General features: G+C 41.1%; 1 protein-coding gene across 5 annotated transcripts in view; it reads left to right on the forward strand.

Annotated features, from left to right (window-relative positions):
* col21a1 (collagen, type XXI, alpha 1) overlaps window positions 1-23,711 on the forward strand; it is a 59,003-nt gene that overhangs the window by 26,121 nt on the left and 9,171 nt on the right. For all 5 annotated transcript variants that reach the window (XR_006762549.1, XM_014180146.2, XM_014180148.2 and 2 more), the window contains 13 exons: window positions 8,004-8,057; window positions 8,152-8,205; window positions 8,397-8,450; window positions 9,069-9,122; window positions 9,553-9,606; window positions 9,699-9,752; window positions 10,659-10,712; window positions 14,235-14,279; window positions 16,657-16,710; window positions 16,919-16,972; window positions 19,732-19,785; window positions 20,086-20,157; window positions 21,032-21,067. Coding sequence is in view for 4 of the 5 variants with exons in the window: in XM_014180146.2 (XP_014035621.2) it covers window positions 8,004-8,057; window positions 8,152-8,205; window positions 8,397-8,450; window positions 9,069-9,122; window positions 9,553-9,606; window positions 9,699-9,752; window positions 10,659-10,712; window positions 14,235-14,279; window positions 16,657-16,710; window positions 16,919-16,972; window positions 19,732-19,785; window positions 20,086-20,157; window positions 21,032-21,067 (693 nt within the window). In the remaining variant the exon portion in view is untranslated. The remainder of the gene's footprint in view (window positions 1-8,003; window positions 8,058-8,151; window positions 8,206-8,396; window positions 8,451-9,068; window positions 9,123-9,552; window positions 9,607-9,698; window positions 9,753-10,658; window positions 10,713-14,234; window positions 14,280-16,656; window positions 16,711-16,918; window positions 16,973-19,731; window positions 19,786-20,085; window positions 20,158-21,031; window positions 21,068-23,711) is intronic.

Here is a 23,711-nt window from a genome sequence, read left to right on the forward strand (position 1 = left end):
TCCATTAGAGGCTTTGAAATGCTTTATGGTTGGAAGGACCGTACATTGGTCTGTGTGGGGTGTTCAACTTGCACTCGATACTAATCTCTACTGATGACTGAGGTCACGAGAAGTGTAGACCAGTTTACAATACAAAGATGAATTCTTTGTGAACATGTTGTGGCCTTTAAATACTGGCATTGCATTATTGGAGCAAATGTTCCTCCAAAGTGCCATAAAGTGATGAGAGACTGTCTTTCATAAATATCTTGTGAAGTCTTTCCTTTGTAACCAGAGGAAAGATATTAGTTTAGTTCAAACCCTACGCTACATAACAATGAAAGCCGTACATATCATCCTCCTACATTTTATCCTCCCACTGAAGTTGGGGCAGATGTTACATTTGGGTTTATCCCAAAATATGGGGGCTGTTTTATTGCAAATCCGTAGCAACTGAGAATATTTTAGTTCCCAGTAAATATCCTCTAGTGGTTTGAGTCATTAAATAGAATTGAATAATTATCTTAATTGCACAGTCCTCAAATTTTCCCCAATGAATTTGTCGACACACTTACAGTTGAATAAACAAATGGTGCCCACTTGTAGGGTAATCAAGTATGGGTGTGGAAGTATGAAAGGACTTACAGAACTGGAACCATATCCTGTACAGTAATCGAGTTTACCATCATACAAAGATCTATGATCTATGCAGAAACTTATCTACACTCAGAAAGCATACTTTTCTCCTGACAATTTTTTCTTATGTTGAATATAGACATGCAGATGTCAAAAAACAAAAAAAGAGCATACCTTTCCTGTGCCAGTTTATGATATTAAAATCAAGTAAAATGCAGCATGGAACTATATTGTAGCTAACAGGTAGTGTGAATTGTAAATTGCTACCTATGTAGTACTTCATATCTAGGGCAGAGGCTCAAGTTTCCCACAACAGCTGCAAAGCAGCAGTATGAGCGCTAATTCATTAATGAGTTTCATATGCTCTCTTGACGTAAAATTATGAAGTGTATAGTGCTTGGCGGTGGTGCTCACCACTCTCACGAGGATAAAAGTACGCCTCCTAAAAGCGATGGAAAAAGGGGTTCACCCTCTTTCATGGCCATGTAGGAATAAGATTTGGAGAAAATAAATTGCCTGATGTTTGATTAAACTGATTAGCATTTTTCAACAGATTCCAATTGAAAGCTGGCTGGAGGTCATGTCCTCATATAGATTTTGGTTGGCCTGCTGTGAGGACAAAGGCATAGTTTACCCATAACCTTATAACCTTGACTTTTACAGGATACCAACTACCTTGACTTAAGTATACCAGAAACATGTTTCAACTTATAAAGGCTTTTTAGAGCTTTAATAATCCCTACATAGAGGTCTTACGAGTCCTTTATAAGCAAAGTCATACTACAAAAAGAGTGATATAAAAGGTCCTTACATCTGTTTTGTCAAATCTATCAAAACCCTTTTGGCACCCTTCATATGGCATTTGATTATGAATGACTTCTGAAGCATCTATATAGGCCTTATAAAGGGCTAATGAAGGCTTATAAAGTGTGTATGTATGAAGGTTTTAAAAGTTGTTTTAAAGTTTTGAAGGGGCAATCTGCAGTAGCTACATCCATATTTGGACATAGAAATTAATGATATGTATACATTGATTCTTGAAGAATATAACTTAGAAATGCGTCATGAGCTTAGTTAAACTGTCGTACCCCATCAGAACCCAAAATATTACCTTGTTTTACACCAATGTTTGTAAACAAACACTGTATAGTCTGTATTGGTTAAAACTATAATTTGGTAACATTTACTTTGACTATTGTTAGGTTGTAATTATCAGAGTAAGAACTCGATGGACACTATGAAAGCTTAAACCAAGTTTATTCGCCCATTGGGTCAATACAGCTGCATTAGACAAAAAACATATTCACACAAGCACTGATATTTAACTCTTTCTCCTATGCTGAGTCTCCTCCTACACATCTGAACAGCCAATGCATCTCTGTTGCTAGACAGAACCTTAGTGATATCTGTTATTCCTCACTTCATCTGACCGGACCTCTGCCCCAAAGTGCTCAATCCTACCAAAATCACTGCTGTCATGGTGACTGGTACCAGACTGTGTCTGTCCTCCTCCCATAGGATCCCTGAAGGCTAACAATAACACATCCTGACAGAATGTAATCATTATACATTCCACTCTCTCCCTCAGTGACATGAATAAGTATATTTCATGATTTCATAAGTCAAGAAATCCGAACCCAACACTATATAGCCATAAAGCATTCTTTACACATATATAAGCTTTTCAGGAACATGTTATAACAGGTCCCAACCACATTAAAGGTTAATGAAATACAGTGCCTTCGGAAAGTATTCAGACCCCTTGACTTTTTACAGATTTTGTTACGTTACAGCCTTATTCTAAAATGGATTAAATCGTTTTTTCCCCTCATCAATCGACACACAATACCCCATAATGACAAAGCAGAATCCGTTTTTCCGCATAAAAAAATGAACACTCAAATATCACATTTACGTTAGTATTCAGACGCTTTACTCAGTACTTTGCGCAGCGATTACAAGCAATCAAATGCACTTATAAAGCCCTTTTTACATCAGCCGATGTCACAAAGGGCTGTACAGAAACCCAGCCTAAAACCCCAAACAGCAAGCAATGCTGATGTAGAAGTACGGTGGCTAGGAAAAACTCCCTACAAAGGCCGAAACCTAGGACGAAACCTAGAGAGGAACAAGGGCTATGAGGGGTGGCCAGTCCTCTTCTGGCTGTGCCGGGTGGAGATTATTAAAGAACATTGCCAAGATGTTCAAACGTTCATAGATGACCAGCAGGGTCAGATAATAATAATCACAGTGGTTGTAGAGGGTGCAACAGGTCAGCACCTCAAGAGTAAATGTCAGTTGGCTTTTCATAGCCGATCATTCAGAGTTAGAGACAGAAGGTGCGGTAGAGAGAGAGTCCAATACAGCATGCCCGGGACAAGGTAGCACGTCCAGTGAACAGGTCAGGGTTCCATAGCCACAGGCAGAACAGTTGAAACTGGAGCAGCAGCATGATCAGGTGGACTGGGGACAGCAAGGAGTCATCAGGCCAGGTAGTCCTGAGGCATGGTCCTAGGGCTCAGGTCCTCCGAGAGAAAGAGAGAGAAAGAGAGAGATAAAGAGAGAGAGAGAGAATTAGAGGGGGCATACTTAAATTCACACATGAAGACAGGAGAAATACTCCAGATATTACAAACTGACCCTAGCCCCCCGACACATAAACTATTGCAGCATAAATACTGGAGGCTGAGACAGGAGGGGTCAGGAGACACTGTGACCCTGTGACCCTGCCAAACAGGCAGGATATATCCCCACCCACCTTGCCAAAGATGAGCCCCCACATCACTAGAGGGATATCGTCAACCACCAACAGTCTTCTTGGTATGAAGCTTGGCACACCTGTATTTGGGGAATTTCTCCCACTCTTCTCTGCAGATCCTCTCAAGCTCTGTCAGGTTGGATGGGGAGAATCGCTGCACAGCTATTTTCAGGTCTCTCCAGAGATGTTTGATCAGGTTCAAGTCCAGGCTCTGATTGGGCCACTCAAGGACATTCAGAGACTGTCCCAAAACCACTCCTGCGTTGTCTTGGCTGCATTGTGCTTAGGGTCGTTGTCCTGTTGGAAGGTGAACCTTCGCCCCAGTCTGAGGTCCTGAGCGCTCTGGTGCAGGTTTTCATCAAGGATCTCTTTGCTTCGTTCACCTTTTCCTCAATCCTGACTAGACTCCCAGTCCCGGCTGCTGAAAAACATAAAACATTCCCACAGCATGATGCTGCCACCACCATGCTTCACCGTAGGGATGGTATTGGCCAGGTGATGAGCGGTGCCTGGTTTCCTCTAGATCTGATGCTTGGAATTCAGTCCAAAGGGTTCAATCTTGGTTTCATCAGACCAGAGAATCTTGTTTTTCATGGTCTGTGAGTGCCTTTTGGCAAACTCCAAGAAAGGCTGTCATGTGCCTTATACTGAGGAGTGGCTTCCGTCTGGCCACTCTACCATAAAGGCCTGATTGGTGAGTGCTGCAGAGATGGTTTGTCACATTCTTCCTCTTCTGAAGACAAGGATAAATCATTATCAGACCAATACGCAGTGGATTGCGTGCTCAACATCATTTTTAATAAATTATGATGTACACGGACAAAACAATAAACACGAATGAAAAGGTGACAGTTTTACAGGCTATACATAAATCTAGCAGTGTAAAATAAAACAACCCACAACCCCAAGAGAAAAACACACACCTAATATATGACTCCCAATCAGGAACAAAGATATCCAGCTGTTCCTGATCTGGAGTCACACAGACTAACACAGAAACAGAACAACTAGAAACTACATACAACACACAACTTCTGCCACGTCCTGACCAAATACTAAACAACTACTCCCTCTGCTGGTCAGGACGTGACATGGTTGTCTTTCTGGAAGGTTCTCCCATCTCCGCAGAGGAACTCTGGAGCTCTGTCAGAGTGACCATCAGGTTCTTGGTCACCTCCCTGAGCAAGACCCTTTTCCCCCGATTGCTCAGTTTGCCAGGCAGCCAGCTCCATGAAGAGTTTTGATGGTTCCAAACTTCTTCCATTTAAGAATGATGGAGGCAACTGTGTTCTTGGGGACCTTAAATGCAGCAGACATTTTTTGTTACCCTTTCCCAGAACTGTGCCTAGACACAATCCTGTCTCGGATCTCTATGGACAATTCCTTCTATCTCATGGCTTGGTTTTTGGTCTGACAAGCACTGTCAACTTTGGGACCTTATATAGACTGGTGTGTGCCTTTCCAAATCATGTCCAATCAATTGAATTTATCACAGGTGGACTCCAATCAAGTTGAAGAAACATCTCAAGGATGTTCAATGGAAACAGGATGCACCTGAACGCAATTTCGAGTCTCATAGCAAATATGTACGGAAATAAAGTAAACTCAGCAAAAAAATAAATGTCCTCTCACTGTCAACTGCGTTTATTTTCAGCAAACTTAACGGGTAAATATTTGTATGAACATAACAAGATTCAACAACTGAGACATAAACTGAACAAGTTCCACAGACATGTGACTAACAGAAATTGAATAATGTGTCCCTGAACAAAGGGGGGGGGGTGGGGGTCAAAATCAAAAGTAACAGTCAGTACCTGGTGTGGCCACAAACTGTATTAAGTACTGCAGTTCATCTCCTCCTCATGGACTGCACCAGATTTGCCAGTTCTTGCTGTGAGATGTTACCCCACTCTTCCACCAAGGCACCTGCAAGTTCCCAGACATTTCTGGGGGGAATGGCCCTAGCCCTCACCCTCCGATCCAACAGGTCCCAGACGTGCTCAATGGGATTGAGATCCGGGCTCTTCGCTGGCCATGGCAGATCACTGACATTCCTGTCTTGCAGGAAATCACGCACAGAATGAGCAGTATGGCTGGTGGCATTGTCATGCTGGAGGGTCATGTCAGGATGAGCCTGCAGGAAGGGTACCACCTGAGGGAGGAGGATGGCTTCCCTGTAACGCACAGCATTGAGATTGCCTGAAATGACAACAAGCTCAGTCCGATGATGCTGTGTGTAACACTCATTCGTGAAGGAATGCGCGTTACACACCGCCCCAGACCATGACGGACGCTCCACCTCCAAATTGATCCCACTCCAGAGTACAGGACTCGGTGTAACGCTCATTCTTTCACGATAAACGCGAATCTGACCATCACCCCTGGTGAGACAAAACCGCGACTCGTCAGTGAAGAGCATTTTTTGCCAGTCTTGTCTGGTCCAGCGACGGTGGGTTTGTGCCCATAGGTGACGTTGTTGCCAGTGATGTCTGGTGAGGACCTGCCTTACAACAGGCCTACAAGTCCTCAGTCCAGCCTCTCTCAGCCTATTGCGGACAGTCTGAGCACTGATGGAGGGATTGTGCGTTCCTGGTGTAACTCGGGCAGTTGTTGTTGCCATCCTGTACCTGGTCCCGCAGGTGTGATATTCGGATTTACCGATCCTGTGCAGGTGTTGTTACATGTGGTCTGCCACTGCGAGGACAATCAGCCTCTCCGTCCTGTCTCCCTGTAGCACTGTCTTAGGCGTCTCACAGTACTGACTTTGCAATTTATTGCACTGGCCACATCTGCAGTCCTCATGCCTCCTTGCAGCATGCCTAAGGCGCGTTCACACAGATGAGCAGGGACCCTGGGCATCTTTCTTTTGGTGTTTTTCAGAGTCAGTAGAAAGGCCTCTTCAGTGCCCTAAGTTTTCATAACTTTGAACTTAATTGCCTACCGTTTGTAAGCTGTTAGTGTCTTAACGACACAGGTGCATGTTCATTAATTGCTTATGGTTCATTGAACAAGCATGGGAAACAGTGGTTAAACCCTTTACAATGAAGATCTGTGAAGTTATTTGGATTTTTACGAATTATCTTTGAAAGACAGGGTCCTGAAAAAGGGATGTTTCTTTTTTTGCTGAGTTTATTTCTGTTTTACATTTTTTATAAATGTACAAAAAATGTTTTAAACCTGTATTTGCTTTATCATAATATGGTATTGTGTGGATTGATGAGGGGGAAAAAACAATTTAAGGCTGTAATGTGACAAAATGTGGAAAAAGTGACTGTAGTGATGCCACTTGCACTGAGATGCAGTGCCTTAGACCGCTGCGCCACTCGGGAGCCCAAATGTTATGAGTTGGGTCATTAGCAATGCAATTGACCAGACAACACCATAAAAAAAATCTATTTTATTACAATCTTCTTTCTTCAAGCCAGTATCACAACGATCATCAATCAATAAATACCCAGATGGTGGCTTGCACACTACTTAGACAATAATAATGCATAGGACTACAACCACATTACTGTCCATAAGAGCAAATAAATTACGTTGTCAATTATTTAATCACAACAAATCTACCTGGCGAAGCCACCATCATCACGAGCATGGGGGAGCACGGGGTGTGGCACTTGGAGCAAGAACTACAAAAAAACTAACGATAGACGACAACCCTGAACGCAGGGAAAACTGTTTTTTAGGACGAACGCCACTATGGGCTAGCTTCAACCACACCTACGCAGCTCAAACCTTTGTAGTTTGGACCAACAACTTGCATATTTTACTAACCGCGCTCGACCTCAAACACAGGTGCACCACAGGTTATAAAGGAAGCAGAGGGTGTGGACCACAATGAAAGAGAGACAGTAGTTTAAGGGATGCTCCAATCACAGGAGGAGGGTGGTTAATTAAGTACAGAAAGTCACAGCACGCACATGCCATCAATTAAGGTCAATCATTTGTGAGAGCATGCATAGGTCAATGAAAATGTAACTATGAAAGCTAAAGTCCACCCTATGACACATCTATAAAGATACCTAAATATGAGCTTTAGCATTTACAGTTTTTTACATTTAGCAGACTCTCTTATCCAGAACGACTTACAGTAGTGAGTACATACATTTTCATACTGGTCCCCTATGGGAGTCGAACCCACAACCCTGGCGTTGTAAGTGCTGTGCTCTACCAAGTGATCCACACTGGACTAGGAAGACATGAAGGCGCTATAGATATGCTCTATAGTTATGCTATGAATATATTTCATTAACCTTTAATTAATAATGCATTTGGGACGTGTTATAACACATTCATGAAATGCTTATAGATGTATAAAGAATGCTTTATGGCTGTGTAGTCATAGTAAATTGTTACCCTTAATTTTGATATAATGGATGGTCAGTCCTTGCATCCATAGCTGTCTACAAATTAGAGCGTGGTTACGTTTCTCCAGCCCCATTCCTCAACGTTGTCGTGAAACACAGGCTGGGAGCACGCTTTCTTAATGTTTAACTGCTGATTGCCGCTTTAAGTGAGACTAATTTAATTGAAAACACAGCTGATTAATGTGTTTTATCTATGAGCAACATTAATAAAAAGGGTAAATATCTCATGAATTCTCATCTCTCCTCTTTTTAAATTGAAGGGTGTTCCTGGTAACCGAGGGATTCCTGGACCACAGGGTCCAACTGGGACAGAGGTATCAGCTGAATTTTAAAACAAATTATGTTTTGATCAGAGTAGTGTTTTTGATGTTAAATCAATGGAGCTGCTCTTTCTATTCTCTCTTTCAGGGGCGACGCGGGGTTGATGGCAACAAGGGAGAACAAGGACGGCCTGGTGATTCGGTAGGAAGGTCAAAAAAGGGCATTAGTATGACTTTTTATCGATTTGCCATTATTTATGACACTGTAGAAGACCCGTTTGAAGCATTATAACCAATGCTTGTATTCCAACCAACTGATCAAAGCTACTTCTAATAATCTACAATCACTTTTATCAGACACACATTTTATGTATAAATCTCGTATCTTTTCAGGGTGAAAGAGGGGTTCCGGGATTACCTGGGCCATTGGGTCAAGCAGGTGAAAAGGTACACCATAACACTGGTTTCACTGAATGAGGTTATCAAATGTATACATCTCTATATAATATCAACTTTTTGCATGCACATTATCAGCCAGGTTTTTCAATTAATTTGTATATAATCAGTAATCCATCTCCCTAAATGTCTTACATCCTGGGCAGATGACATATGTTGTATTGATTAATTATTTTGGTCAAATTATCAACAGAAAAGAAAGCTATTGGTAATCCATAGTGATAAATACACTCTCGGAACTATCCTAATAGAACAGTCTTAAATGGAAAAAAACAGCTAGTAAACTGAATGTCATGAATCCCACATCTAATAAAACAATACACCTTGTATTCTATGAGAGCAGGTCAAAGGAAATTAAAAAGAACATGAAACATTTGTAGATTATAAGGAACATAGACATTGACTCTGTACTTTATTTATTGTTACTGTTATTATTATGTGTTATTACTTTTTTATTATTTCTCTATTTCTCTGCATTGTTGGGAAGGGCCCATAAGTAAGCATTTCACTGTTCATCTTAATCTAATTTTTTCAGAGAAAGGTAGGCAAGGGGCGTTGCATGGTAATAACTTGTTATTAAACTTCTAGTATCTTTAATATCTTTCCCAGGGCTCTATGGGTCTTTCAGGGGGATCAGGACTTGCCGGCAAAGATGGCCAAGTGGTAAGAATATCCCAATACTGTTATTAACCACACGGTTTGTACATTAGTTGCCAAGTAAACAGCATAGGTTAGGTAGTAGTTAACTGGCCACTTGCTTATGCTTTCAAGTTGACAAACATATTGACAAATGTATACAGTATATTGACCTCTGGCCAATATACTGTAGTATTATATTGTTGTAATATTGTACATTTTATATTTGTACATTTGTAATGATGGATAAGGGTGAATTTGTATAGTACCCAAGGTATTGTGTGATGTATTGTTTTATTGATGATATAGACTGTTTTGTTGTGACGTGTTGTTTGGTTCCGGTATGGACCCTAGGACGAGTAGCGGCTGCCTTGGCAGCAGCTAAAGGGGATCCTAATAAAAGACTAAATACTAACTATCAATCTTGGTAATCTTGATCTTGATTTGACGATTTCAGGGAGAAAAGGGAGCCAGGGGATTCTCTGGGCCAGCAGGACATCCAGGAGTACCAGTATGTACAATATAGATACTCTGGTCTCAAACTAGGAACTGACATGGCTTTAAGTTTGAAAAAATCTCTCTTTCTCCCATTCTTCAACTCAGGGTTTACCTGGAAGGGATGGAAAGAACGGAGTCCCAGGACAAATCGGTCAAAAGGTTAGTTTTCAATGTGACTAAACAAAGTGAGTTAACTCACTGATGGATGGGATTGATGTTTGACAAAATTGACCATAAGGTTGACTTGTCGTAGTCGGTCTGAACTGAGCCACCAAAGGGTTACGCTGCTATTGTCTGGCAGTTCCCCAACAGTGGAAATATATTATTGCTGTTAGCACACATTGTGATCTATAAGGGGGTTAGCACCATTGTTTCCTTGTGTTCTTACTCAGCTCAGGCTTTTCTGACACATGGTTTTCATTATCTTAACGGCAGTTCATCACCATCTAGGTGGTTGTGTCTGCGTTATAACTTCTGGATTTATATGATTTTTTCTTCCACATGTAGAACCTTCCAAAATGTTCACAGTTGATTTCTTCCCTTCTACACTGTGGAAAATAGAACAAGTAGTGTCTCATTGGATGTTTTTAGATTGCCATTTGGTTACAAATAATGGCTTGACAAGCTGGGTTACTGTACATGTAGAGCTGATACTGTACAGACACCTTACTTAACACCTCATCATGGCTTGACAAGCTGGGTTACATGTAGAGCTGACACTGTACAGACACCTTATTTAACACCTCATTTTACAGACACTCTTATCCAGAGTGACTTACAGCTAAGTGCCTTGCTCAAGGGCACATCGGCAGATTTTTCACCCAGTTGGCTTGGGGATCCAAACCGGCGACCTTTCGGTTACTGGCCCAACACTGTTAACCGCTGGGCTACCTGCAACCTCTGCTGTTAACTTTATGTAACAAAGATAGATTCAACAGTATCCAATGAGCAAATTCATGGTGGGGTGCTGCTATCTCTTTTGAACTGTACCTGTAGCCAGGACACTGAATCATCAAGCAGGATGTCTGTGTTTATGATATTCTGATGCATTATTTTCATCAATAGGGAGAGGTTGGAGCAGCCGGCATCCCTGGTCTAGACGGAAGAGAGGGCCATCCTGTAAGTCATGGACATTTCTATTCTTTCTATAACCATGGATTATAATCTACATTCTATGCACTCTAGACGGTCTACTTTCTTGTATGCTTGGGTTTCTATGAAATATGAACAATGCCAGAATGCCCTCCGCCCCCTCAAATAAAATGAGTTCCTTGACTTTAGCAGGGGATATCCAAAACAGACTCGGTCATCTGGAGCTACTTGAATCACAGCCGACATCATGGATCACGACAGTATTTCTGACAGCTAGTAAATTTGGAGTGGTTTCCCTCTAGTTCATCCCAGGATATAAACCCTATTATGGCAATACTTTGGTGACTTCATGTAGTCATTTTGTAGTCATTTGGGGACAGAATAATACATCTGAAAAAGAGTTTTACACAAGTGCATCCCCATTAGTCTTGGGAGTTCTGCAGATTTGGCCACACGAGCCGAGTGGTGGAACTACAATGTTCTAGATGAGTCAGTTGCTCCACAGGGCTGTAAGCCATTTGGTTTGCCAGAACATCCAATGAGCCAATGTCTTTATGGACTAAATAACACAATAGTTGTATCTGCCTGTAACCCCCTCAAAGCTAGTGTCTAAAAAGTATTGTAATTTGAGACTTTTTTCTATATTTTTTCTATTTAGGTACTTATTTAATTCTTATTTTACCTGATGTGTTGATAATGGCATGGGGAAAAGGATTGGGTTATCAGCCTTACTCTTGAGACAAGTGTCATGGGATTTTGAATAACCAATGAGAGTCAAGAGTGTTGTATCCGAAAGACATCACCTTGAGTCATTTGTGTTTTTAGATTAGATGGATGAGCACACCCTATTGGCCCTCCAAAACCACTTTCAGGCCCTATCCAAAGCCAACAGATAGATGCCAACAGATTAGAGAAGGCTGTTTGGAGGAGCTACAGGAAGACAGGCTTATTGTCATGGTTGGAATGACATATATGGAATGGAGTTGGTTTTCCCTGTGGCTCAGTTGGTAGAGCATGGTGTTTGCAACGCCAGCATGGTGTGTGCAATGCCAGGGTTGTGGGTTCGATTCCCACGGGGGGCCAGTACAAAAAAAAAAAAAATGCATGAAATGAAATGTATGCCTTCACTACTATAAGTCACTCTGGATAAGAGTGTCTGCTAAATGACAAAAATGTAAAAAATGAGTAAAACATGTGGTTTCCATGTGTTTGATACTGTTCCATTAATTCCATTCCAGCCATTACAATGAACCTGCCCTCCTATAACTCCTTCCACCAGCCTCCTCTGCAGCAGATGGATACAGTATTGCAAAACCTGCATGTTAGCATTTAGCAGGATTTAAGCATTGCACATAACGGTTTGAAGATGACAAAAATCGGTTAGAGGTCCTTATTTAGGTATTTAGTATTTGGAATTGAAAGGGTGTTCTTTGCCGTCACATTTTTAATGAGTATAACACAATGTAAAGAGAAGGAAACTTCCATAGCTAGGCAACTCTTTGATGTGCAACATTGTTTATGAATTCCATTGGAAGAAAATGATATGAAATCATTTGTGCCTCCAATGAGCCATAATAAGCCTCACAGTCACAACTTGTTCATAGATGAACTCCATTCATCTCCCCCATACTCCCATCAATGATCCAAGAATACATGTAACATACTACAGTTGACCATGATGTACTACTCTGCCTATTCCAAGAACATCTTTGCTGTTTAACACATAAATAAGCTTTGGCTTATCTGATTCCCTGTCTTATATGATACGTAAATAGATTTTCATGGTGTCTTAACTGAAGTGGCTAATTGTCAATAGCCTCGTCTGGGGAACAGCTTTTAATATATTTGCAGCATAGGAGGATTTTTGATGAGTTATTTTCCATGTTTCCATGTTCCTTTACAATCCCCTCAAGATAAAGTCTCTGCCGTTTTCCAAACATCTGTACCCGTTTATCATGAAAAACTGACTAAAGAGGCATTTCAAGGTAGTTTTGTTGGATATGCTCAACAATTATAAACTGTTTATTTACTCAACTAAACATTCACAAACTAACAGATTTACTATTTACGACCATTTATGTCCCCAGGAGGGTTTTAAACGCCAGGCACTTTTCACATTTGTCCATTAACAACAAATATTGTCTCTCAACTACCAAACATAGATCAGATTATGCTGTGAGGTGTAATGGAATATGCAGAATTTGTCTTAGGATGTGACAATCCCTGCTTGGGATTTGACATTGTTGGTTATTCTACGTTTGCCGCCAACCGCTACCTAAGGACCTGCTATGTCACCCATATCCATATCCTTAACCTTCAACGTCATTCTTTGTTTGAAGTGTGACAGAGATGTGTCTGTCGAAAGTCTTTGAAGAGGAGGAAATGTTTTCAATAGATAATACGCGTACAGCCATGAATGTAGATCATACTTGAAAAAGGATATACAGTCATCTCTGGGACTACTTAAATATGATGTATCAACTGACCTTTGGCCTGTACGCAATAGTCTCCTTTTGGTCTCATCGTTCACAGGGTTACACCACAGTGAATTATCAGAGATATTTGGTATCACTAACTGCAGTAGTCCTTATTTAGTACTTCCATAAACATGGCATATTTGTTCACTACGTACATGCTTCTTCTTTTAAACTCCTGATTTCTGACACTGAGTGGTCAGACAAAATTGGCAAGCTTTCATGGAAATGGAATGCAGCCATTCCACTTCATGGAACATATCCTCAAGCATTGGAAACACCTATTGCTGTTTTCAATGAGTACTATTTTTGGGACTGTGTTGCTATTCGTTTAAACCAAAGGATACACTGTGGCTTTAAGAGCTTTGAGGTCTGAGGCTTTGTCGGAATGAGACTCTGGAGGTGTCCCAGATACATTTTCCATGTTGAAATGACTGATTAGTGGGAAAACTATTGTGTGCAGAGAACACTTATAGGTCCACATGAAGTTGTGTATATTCTTCTATACAAACTTTAGGAAGTATATTTTTTGGACAACAAACCTATTTCTACTATTAGGTCTATCCTTGTTAGGGGTCAACCAGTTATTCATATAAAATCAATCAACATGTTATGAAGAGATTGCCAAGGGTTAACACACACATATTGTATGTTATATAGATTGGTACAACAATCTCTCTGATGAATTATAAATGCAATGAGGTTTCAAGCCGCATTCGGCCTGTCCATTCATTGTGATACCCAATGCTATCTAGTACCACTGTTCTCTTCATTAGGGCGGTATTTGTGTTTGTTTTTACAACATCCTGTGAAAGCTATTAAACCCACTGTCTGATAGAGCCAGCGAAGCTCAGAGGAAAGACATTTGACATGTGAATAATCCAGACTCTCAGAAGAAAGAAAACAAAACCATCCGTGAACCATATACAGTATGTTAGCTGCGTTAGATGGGAAGGTCACTGACCTGTCTGTCTTTCATCAATATATTGAATGCAATTGTAATGCATAACACACGGGGCATTGTGATCGTGTTCTGTCATATAGAGTAAGCTACATACTCTGTCTTTGTTTCCAGGGTATGCCTGGCGTGCCTGGAAACGAGGGCCAGAGTGGAACTAAGGTGAGCTCCTGTTATTCTCATAAAGGTCTGCCCTTATATTAGGACATACCCATACTGTCTATTACATTTTCATTAAATATTGATTCAAAGTCACAATCAAAACGTTTTTTATAGCAAACTTTAGTGCTGGCAAGAAAGGCTATAATGTTATTGTACTTTATTTGGCATTCCCTTATTTTATGTCTAAAACTATTTATGAACACTATACTGTTTTCAACTATGGTTTACATGCACTGTTATAAAGTATAGACTAAAATAAATAGGAATACAGTCAGGGAAAAAAGTATTTGATCCCCTGCTGATTTTGTACGTTTGCCCACTGACAAAGAAATGATCAGTCTATAACTTTAATGGTAGGTTTATTTGAACAGTGAAAGACAGAATAACAACAAAAACATCCAGAAAAACGCATGTCAAAAATGTTAGAAATTGATTTGCATTTTAATGAGGGAAATAAGTATTTGACCCCCTCTCAATCAGAAAGATTTCTGGCTCCCAGGTGTCTTTTATACAGGTAACGAGCTGAGATTAGGAGCACACTCTTAAAGGGAGTGCTCCTAATCTCAGTTTGTTACCTGTATAAGACACCTGTCCACAGAAGCAAACAATCAATCAGATTCCAAAGAGCTCTCCAAGGATGTCAGGGACAAGATTGTAGACCTACACAAGGCTGGAATGGGCTACAAGACCATCGCCAAGCAGCTTGGTGAGAAGGTGACAACAGTTGGTGCGATAATTCGTAAATGGAAGAAACACAAAAGAACTGTCAATCTCCCTCGGCCTGGGGCTCCATGCAAGATCTCACCTCGTGGAGTTGCAATGATCATGAGAACGGTGAGGAATCAGCCCAGAACTACACGGGAGGATCTTGTCAATGATCTCAAGGCAGCTGGGACCACAGTCACCAAGAAAACAATTGGTAACACACTACGCCGTGAAGGACTGAATTCCTGTAGCACCCGCAAGGTCCCCCTGGTCAAGAAAGCACATATACATGCCCGTCTGAAGTTTGCCAATGAACATCTGAATGATTCAGAGGACAACTGGGTGAAAGTGTTGTGGTCAGATGAGACCAAAATGGAGCTCTTTGGCATCAACTCAACTCGCCGTGTTTGGAGGAGGAGGAATGCTGCCTATGACCCCAAGAACACCATCCCCACCGTCAAACATGGAGGTGGAAACATTATGCTTTGGGGGTGTTTTTCTGCTAAGGGGACAGGACAACTTCACCGCATCAAAGGGACGATGGACGGGGCCATGTACCGTCAAATCTTGGGTGAGAACCTCCTTCCCTCAGCCAGGGCATTGAAAATGGGTCGTGGATCGGTATTCCACCATGACCATGACCCAAAACACACGGCCAAGGCAACAAAGGAGTGGCTCAAGAAGAAGCACATTAAGGTCCTGGAGTGGCCTAGCCAGTCTCCAGACCTCAATCCCATAGAAAATCTGTGGAGGGAGCTGAAGGTTTGAGTTGCCGAACGTCAGCCTCGAAACCTTAATGACTTGGAGAAGATCTGCAAAGAGGAGTGGGACAAAATCCCTCCTGAGATGTGTGCAAACCTGGTGGCCAACCACAAGAAACATCTGACCTCTGTGATTGCCGACAAGGGTTTTGACACCAAGTACCAAGTTGTGTTTTGCAAAGGGGTGAAATACTTATTTCCCTCATTAAAATGCAAATCATTTTATAACATTTTTGAATTTTTTGTTGTTGTTATTCTGTCTTTCACTGTTCAAATAAACCTACCATTAAAATTATAGACTGATAATTTCTTTGTCAGTGGGAAAATGTACAAAATCAGCAGGGGATCAAATATTTTTTTCCCTCACTGTAAAAGTAAAGTAAGCCTAGTCGTTAAAGTGTTGGGCCAGTAACCGAAAAATTGCTGGTTTGAATCCCCGAGTCGACTAGGTGGAAAATTTGCCGATGTGCCCTTGAGCAAGGCACTGAACCCTAATTGCTCTTGTAAGTCGCCCTGGATAAGAGCGTCTGATAAATGGCAAAAATGTAAGTGCGGGTGATAGATTTTGGAAAATCCACAAATGATTTTGGGATTACTAAAATTTGAAGACTTTAGTCTTGCCCACAAATAAGTACATTTTCAAAAGTCCTCTTAGGACCCAGTACCCTATCCCCATAATATTAGACTTATATAAACTATGGTTCAAGTTTTGATATTGAAATACATAAATAATCTTTAATAAAGATGTCATAAGTGACAGAGAGAAAGAGCACACATGCAATCAATCAGGGAAGTTGCTCTACTTGCATTTCTTAGCAAAAAATATTTCCAAATTGAACAACCGCTGTGTTAAATTACAGTATAGAAAAGTGACTACCAATGTTATTAATTATATGATTCTATAATTACAGGGTGAAGATGGTTTGCCAGGACCGAAGGGAGCCAAAGGTTCGACTGGAACATCTGTAAGTTGGCTGCCACCAATAGATCCAGTTTCAATTTGCCCAAATGTATTCAGGGTCACACTTACAGTAGTATATTTTACATATGTATGGAGAAAAGTTCTAAGTAATTTTCACACTTACTCAATGATCCATAATAAATATAAATACAGATGTGTAGAGATACCGGGAACATCGAAACTAATGTTTTTTTCTTGTTTTTCTTATTTAGGGGGACAATGGATTGCCTGGTGAACCTGGATCATCAGGACAACCTGGACCTAAGGTATCAGTGGTTTCTATTCTCTTCCAGAAATGTAACATTTTGTCAATGGGATTATGTCGATCACGGATTATGTCGATTTTCTTTTGTCCAATATCCATGAGAGTACTATTTGCAGAAGTAGTAAAATGCACTTTTCATGGGGGCTGAGAACATCTCAATAACTTGTGTAAATATAGTCAATAGTAATAGTAAAGATTGCTCGAACACATACCTTAATACACCATATTAGCATTGAAATGATGTGAACCAATACAGGTACAAATGTAGGATCTTAATTTGATCACTGTTTTGTTTCTGAGAATGTTCCTGCTCAGCAGGAAATGCTAACTTTTAGTGTATTTGAGTTTTAAAAAGGCTTCTAAAGTTTGCCATTTCCACCTTTAAATTTCAGATTTGATCTAACAACAAATCCATCACCTCATACAAAAATGTCCATTAGTTATAATTGGTTTAATAAGTATTTTCCTGCTGTAGCAAACTGGCACAAATTAAGATCCTACATCTGTAATGTGTTGGACCAATTTGAGTGTTCTGGCCATTTACTGGTACTGGTACAGTGTCCTGGAGAAGATCTCAATTACTCCTCTCTCCTGCAACACCACCAATAGAGGCAGTGCTGCAACACCACCACTAAAAGCAGTGCTGCAACACCACCACTAGAGGCAGTGCTGCAACACCACCACTAGAGGAAGTGCTGCAACACCACCACTAGAGGAAGTGTTGCAACACCACAACTAAAAGCAGTGCTGCAACTCCACCACTAGAGGAAGTGCTGCAACACCACCACTAAAAGCAGTGCTGCAACACCACCACTAAAAGCAGTGCTGCAACACCACCACTAGAGGAAGTGCTGCAACACCACCACTAAAAGCAGTGCTGCAACACCACCACTAGAGGAAGTGCTGCAACACCACCACTAAAAGCAGTGCTGCAACACCACCACTAAAAGCAGTGCTGCAACACCACCACTAAAAGCAGTGCTGCAACACCACCACTAGAGGCAGTGCTGCAACACCACCACTAGAAGCAGTGCTGCAACACCACCACTAGAGGAAGTGCTGCAACACCACCACTAGAGGCAGTGCTGCAACACCACCACTAGAGGAAGTGCTGCAACACCACCACTAGAGGAAATGCTGCAACACCACCACTAGAGGAAGTGCTGCAACACCACCACTAGAGGAAGTGTTGCAACACCACAACTAAAAGCAGTGCTGCAACACCACCACTAGAGACAGTGCTGCAACACCAGCACTAAAAGCAGTGCTGCAACTCCACCACTAGAGGAAGTGCTGCAACACCACCACTAAAAGCAGTGCTGCAACACCACCACTAAAAGCAGTGCTGCAACACCACCACTAGAGGAAGTGCTGCAACACCACCACTAAAAGCAGTGCTGCAACACCACCACTAGAGGAAGTGCTGCAACACCACCACTAAAAGCAGTGCTGCAACACCACCACTAAAAGCAGTGCTGCAACACCACCACTAAAAGCAGTGCTGCAACACCACCACTAGAGGCAGTGCTGCAACACCACCACTAGAAGCAGTGCTGCAACACCACCACTAGAGGAAGTGCTGCAACACCACCACTAGAGGCAGTGCTGCAACACCACCACTAGAGGAAGTGCTGCAACACCACCACTAGAGGAAATGCTGCAACACCACCACTAGAGGAAGTGCTGCAACACCACCACTAGAGGTAGTGCTGCAACACCACCACTAGAGGAAGTGCTGCAACACAACCACTAGAGGAAATGCTGCAACACCACCACTAGAGGAAGTGCTGCAACACCACCACTAGAGGCAGTGCTGCAACACCACCACTAGAGGAAGTGCTGCAACACCACCACTAGAGGAAATGCTGCAACACCACCACTAGAGGAAGTGCTGCAACACCACCACTAGAGGTAGTGCTGCAACACCACCACTAGAGGCAGTGATGACCACACAGAGCAACTTTAAAACCCTTAATGACATTGAGCAGTGTTATGAAATTCAAAATATTGCCGGCTACATTACCTCATCTGTCCTTAAAAGGGTTTATAGTTGCTCTATTCGTGTTAGAGTGCCACTGTATAGGCCTACCGAGACATGCAACAAAACTCTGCATTATTGCAGATGCATATAGTGCTTGGGTTAGCATTTTCTGCAGTGATATAATTTCTAGCGAGTATGTTGTTTAGAGCAGTGCCATGGTTATACTAGAGACGCCAAATGAAATGGTGATCCAAGCTAACTACTATTGCCTTCGCCAGTGGAAGTTTGGGATGGAAATCAAAAGCGGTCTGGTACTCTGGTTCTCTGGTCTCGACTCTCTGTCTCCCAATCAGTTTTCATTAGCTGATATCTGTTTAACAAGAGCCAATGTGTATTGGTTAATGGCACAGGAGTGAAATAGTAGTTTATGGACATGAGCAGGGTTTTCATATTAATGTCCTAGTTTCAAACAGCATTTATTAGGGAGAGGATATTTGTTTAGAAAAAGAAAAAACTAACTAGGGCTGGGTTTAAATCCGATCAGCGTTAGGTAATGTAATAGCGTGCTTGACATTTAAAGGTAATTTCTGATTGAGCCGACATATGCAGCATTTACCTTGAATGTGGTCTCTGCCAATATGGAAACAATGCCTTTAAACAATGCCTTTTTTTCACAGCAGTATTTCATGATTTCAAAGCAGAATTGTATTTCCAAATCAGCATCTTCTATGTATTTTATGAAGTACCTCCTTCAACTAATATTTTTTTCTCAAATAAAGGGCAGCAAAGGTGAAAGTGGACTTCCAGGTCAACCAGGGGTTCCAGGACAGGAGGTCAACATTTAAAGTTTTATATCGGTTGATATTATGTCTATTCTGAATGTAAAGGTGATTACGTCATTTAGATCTGTTTTAAGAAGGCTGTGTGAGTCATTGATGAACCCTTACAGTGCAGCGTAAGCTACAGAACGTCTAAGAGACAAAATGTCCTTACTGTGGGTTCTTACTATGTACAGATATGTGGTTGTCTCACCCAGCTATCTTAAGACTGTAAGTCGCTGTAATAAGAGTGTCTGCTAAATGACTCAAATGTACATGTACAGTAAAATGCTGATTGAATTAATGTTATTCCAGGGCAAGTCAGGTGACCATGGTGGAGCAGGTCAGCCAGGACACCCAGGAATGCCAGGCCTGACAGGACCTAAGGTAGTTATTAGGGAGAGGACAGTCTCCTACAAAATCACTCTTAATTGCTGTGAAATTACTGTGTCTATACTGTTCAATAGGGATTTACCTATTTAGCAATTATTGGAATTATTGGAAATAGCAATTGTACTAATTTTCACTAAATGTTCGGCGCAAATAGGTTCTTTTGAAATTGGTATAATTATTTATTTTTCTGAGGCGTAGTGTACGATTGAGCTGGGATTAAGCTTTAAGAATGTTTTCTGCAAATGTTTTCAGTGTTGCCATCCCGATCACATTTTGTTTATTTAATGAGCGAGGAAAAACACTGACGTTGCATTTGGATGAAGAATTAGGAGCCAGAAAGCTACTTTATAGTGAGCTGTGTTTCCAGATTTACCTCCATTAACTTCAATAAAGAATAATAATTTATACTACAGCTTCCAAGCAAGTCTTTAATAGGATGAAATAAATAAATTACCCCAAGGACTGCAATTTACAGGTGAGGGTTAATCAAATGCAATAAAATACATAATAACAGTATTTTTTACAGGAACTGTTTCACAGACATTATTTGATGTTCCACCCTAGAGACAATTATATCTAGCTTACCGTATCATGAACTGTACTTTTTAGTTTGCCTTTCATTTAATTTCTACCACTTCAGGACAACTTGCAATCTTACAACAAAATATATTTTCAAAAAACAGGGAAACACTACAAGAGGGTTGTAGAATGTTTAACATATTGTCATCTGGCATATCCATAGCATGTTCCATGGACTTGATGCAGCTGAAGTTTAAACATTTGGAACTGTAACTCTGTATTCTCCTATTGTAACAATATTATAACAATATCATAACACGTGATTGTTGTGTAATTTCTATCTCACCAGGGACAAAGGGGAGATCCAGGTGAACGAGGAGGGGAGGTATTCGCGACATTTAATAACTCCTGATAACAATTCAAATCCATTAGCTGCCCTTGATGCTCTGTCCTCAGAGGATTTCAGATGGAATTCCAGACAATTAAAGCATAGAGTTTAGTTATATTTTGCCATGCTGTTGAGTCCAAGAGAGCAAATAATGGTAAACAGCAACAAAATGAAATGTAATATACTGTAACTGATGAACATATTGAAACCTTCATTTGACTTATTGACCGGAGGTTGCTTTGGGAAACATACAGTACCAGTCAAAGGTTTGGACAAACCTACTCATTCAAGGGTTTTTCTTTATTTTTACTGTTTTCTACATTGTATAAAAATAGTGAAGACATCAAAACTATGAAATAACACATGTGAAATCATATAGTAACCAAAAAAGTGTTAAACAAATGAAAATATATTTTAGATTTTAGATTCTTCAAAGTAGTCACCCTTTGCCTTGATGACAGCTTTGCACACTCTTGGCATTCTCTCAACCAGCTTCACCTGGAATGCTTTTCCAACAGTCTTGAAGGAGTTCCCACATATGCTGAGCACTTGTTGGATGCTTTTCCTTCACTCTGCGGTCCAACTCATCCCAAACCATCTCAATTGGGTTGAAGTCGAGTGATTGCGGAGGCCAGGTCATCTGATGCAGCACTCCATCACTCTCCTTCCTGATCAAATAGCCTTTACACAGCCTGGAGGTGTGTTGGGTCATTGTCCTGTTGACAAACAAATGATAGTTCCACTAAGCGCAAACCAGATGGGATGATGTATCGCTGCAGAATGCTGTGGTAGCCATGCTGGTTAAGTGTGCCATTAATTCTAAATAAATCACAGACAGTGTCACCAGCAAAGCACCCCCACACCATCACACCTCCTCCTCCATGCTTCACGGTGAGAATCACACATGCGGAGATCATCCGTTCACCTACTCTCCGTCTCACAAAGACACAGCGGTTGGAACCAAAAATCTAAAATTTGGACTCATCACACCAAAGGACAGATTTCCACCGGTCTAACATCCATTGCTCATGTTCCTTGGCCCAAGCATGTCTCTTCTTCTTATTGGTGTCCCTTAGTTGTGGTTTCTTTGCAGCAATTTGACCATGAAGGCCTGATTCACGCAGTCTCCTCTGAACAGTTGATGTTGAGATGTGTCTGTTACTTGAACTCTGTGAAGAATTTATTTGGGCTGCCATTTCTGAAGCTGGTAACTCTAATGAACTTATCCTCTGTAGCAGAGGTAACTCTGGGTCTTCCTTTCCTGTGGTGTTCCTCATGAGAGCCAGTTTCCTCATAGCGCTTGATAGTTTTGCGACTGCACTTGAAGAAACTTTCAAAGTTACTGAAATGTTCTGTATTGACTGACCTTCATGTCTTAAAGTAATGATGGACTGTAATTTCTCTTTGCTTATTTGAGCTGTATACCACCCCTACCTTGTCACAACACAACTGATTGGCTCAAATGCATTAAGAAGGAAAGAAATTCCACAAATTAACTTTTAACAAGGCACACCTGTTAACCTCTTACATCTAGACGTTCCGCTAGCGGAACACCTGCTCCAATATCCAATGATAGGCGTGGCGCGAATTACAAATTCCTCAAAAATACAAAAACTTCCATTTTTCAAACATATGACTATTTTACACCATTTTAAAGACAAGACTCTCCTTTATCTAACCACACTGTCCGATTTCAAAAAGGCTTTACAGCGAAAGCAAAACATTAGATTATGTCAGCAGAGTACCAAGCCAGAAATAATCAGACACCCATTTTTCAAGCTAGCATATAATGTCACAAAAACCCAGAAGACAGCTAAATGCAGCACTAACCTTTGATGATCTTCATCAGATGACACACCTAGGACATTATGTTATACAATACATGCATGTTTTGTTCAATCAAGTTCATATTTATATCAAAAAACAGCTTTTTACATTAGCATGTGACGTTCAGAACTAGCATACCCCCGCAAACTTCCGGGGAATTTGCTAACAATTTACTAAATTACTCACGATAAACGTTCACAAAAAGCAAAACAATTATTTTAAGAATTATAGATACAGAACTCCTCTATGCACTCGATATGTCCGATTTTAAAATAGCTTTTTGGTGAAAGCACATTTTGCAATATTCTAAGTACATAGCCCAGCCATCACGGGCTAGCTATTTAGACACCCGGCAAGTTTAGCCTTCACCAAAATCAGATTTACTATTATAAAAGTTTGATTACCTTTTGTTGTCTTCGTCAGAATGCACTCCCAGGACTGCTACTTCAATAACAAATGTTGGTTTGGTCCAAAATAATCCATCGTTATATCCGAATAGCGGCGTTTTGTTCGTGCGTCCCAGACACTATCCGAAATGGTAAATCAGGGTCGCGCGCATGGCGCAATTCGTGACAAAAAAATTCTAAATATTCCATTACCGTACTTGCAAGCATGTCAACCGCTGTTTAAAATCAATTTTTATGCAATTTATCTCGTAAAAAGCGATAATATTCCGACCGGGAATCTCCTTTTCGGCAAACAGAGGAAAAATCACAAAGACGGGGGCGGCCAGGGCACGCTCCTAAGCCCACAGTCCCTTGATCGGCCACTTGAGAAAGGCGATAATGTGTTTCAGCCTGGGGCTGGGATGACG

Source organism: Salmo salar, chromosome ssa28, assembly GCF_905237065.1.
Source record: "Salmo salar chromosome ssa28, Ssal_v3.1, whole genome shotgun sequence".
Classification (NCBI taxonomy): Eukaryota; Metazoa; Chordata; class Actinopteri; order Salmoniformes; family Salmonidae; genus Salmo; species Salmo salar.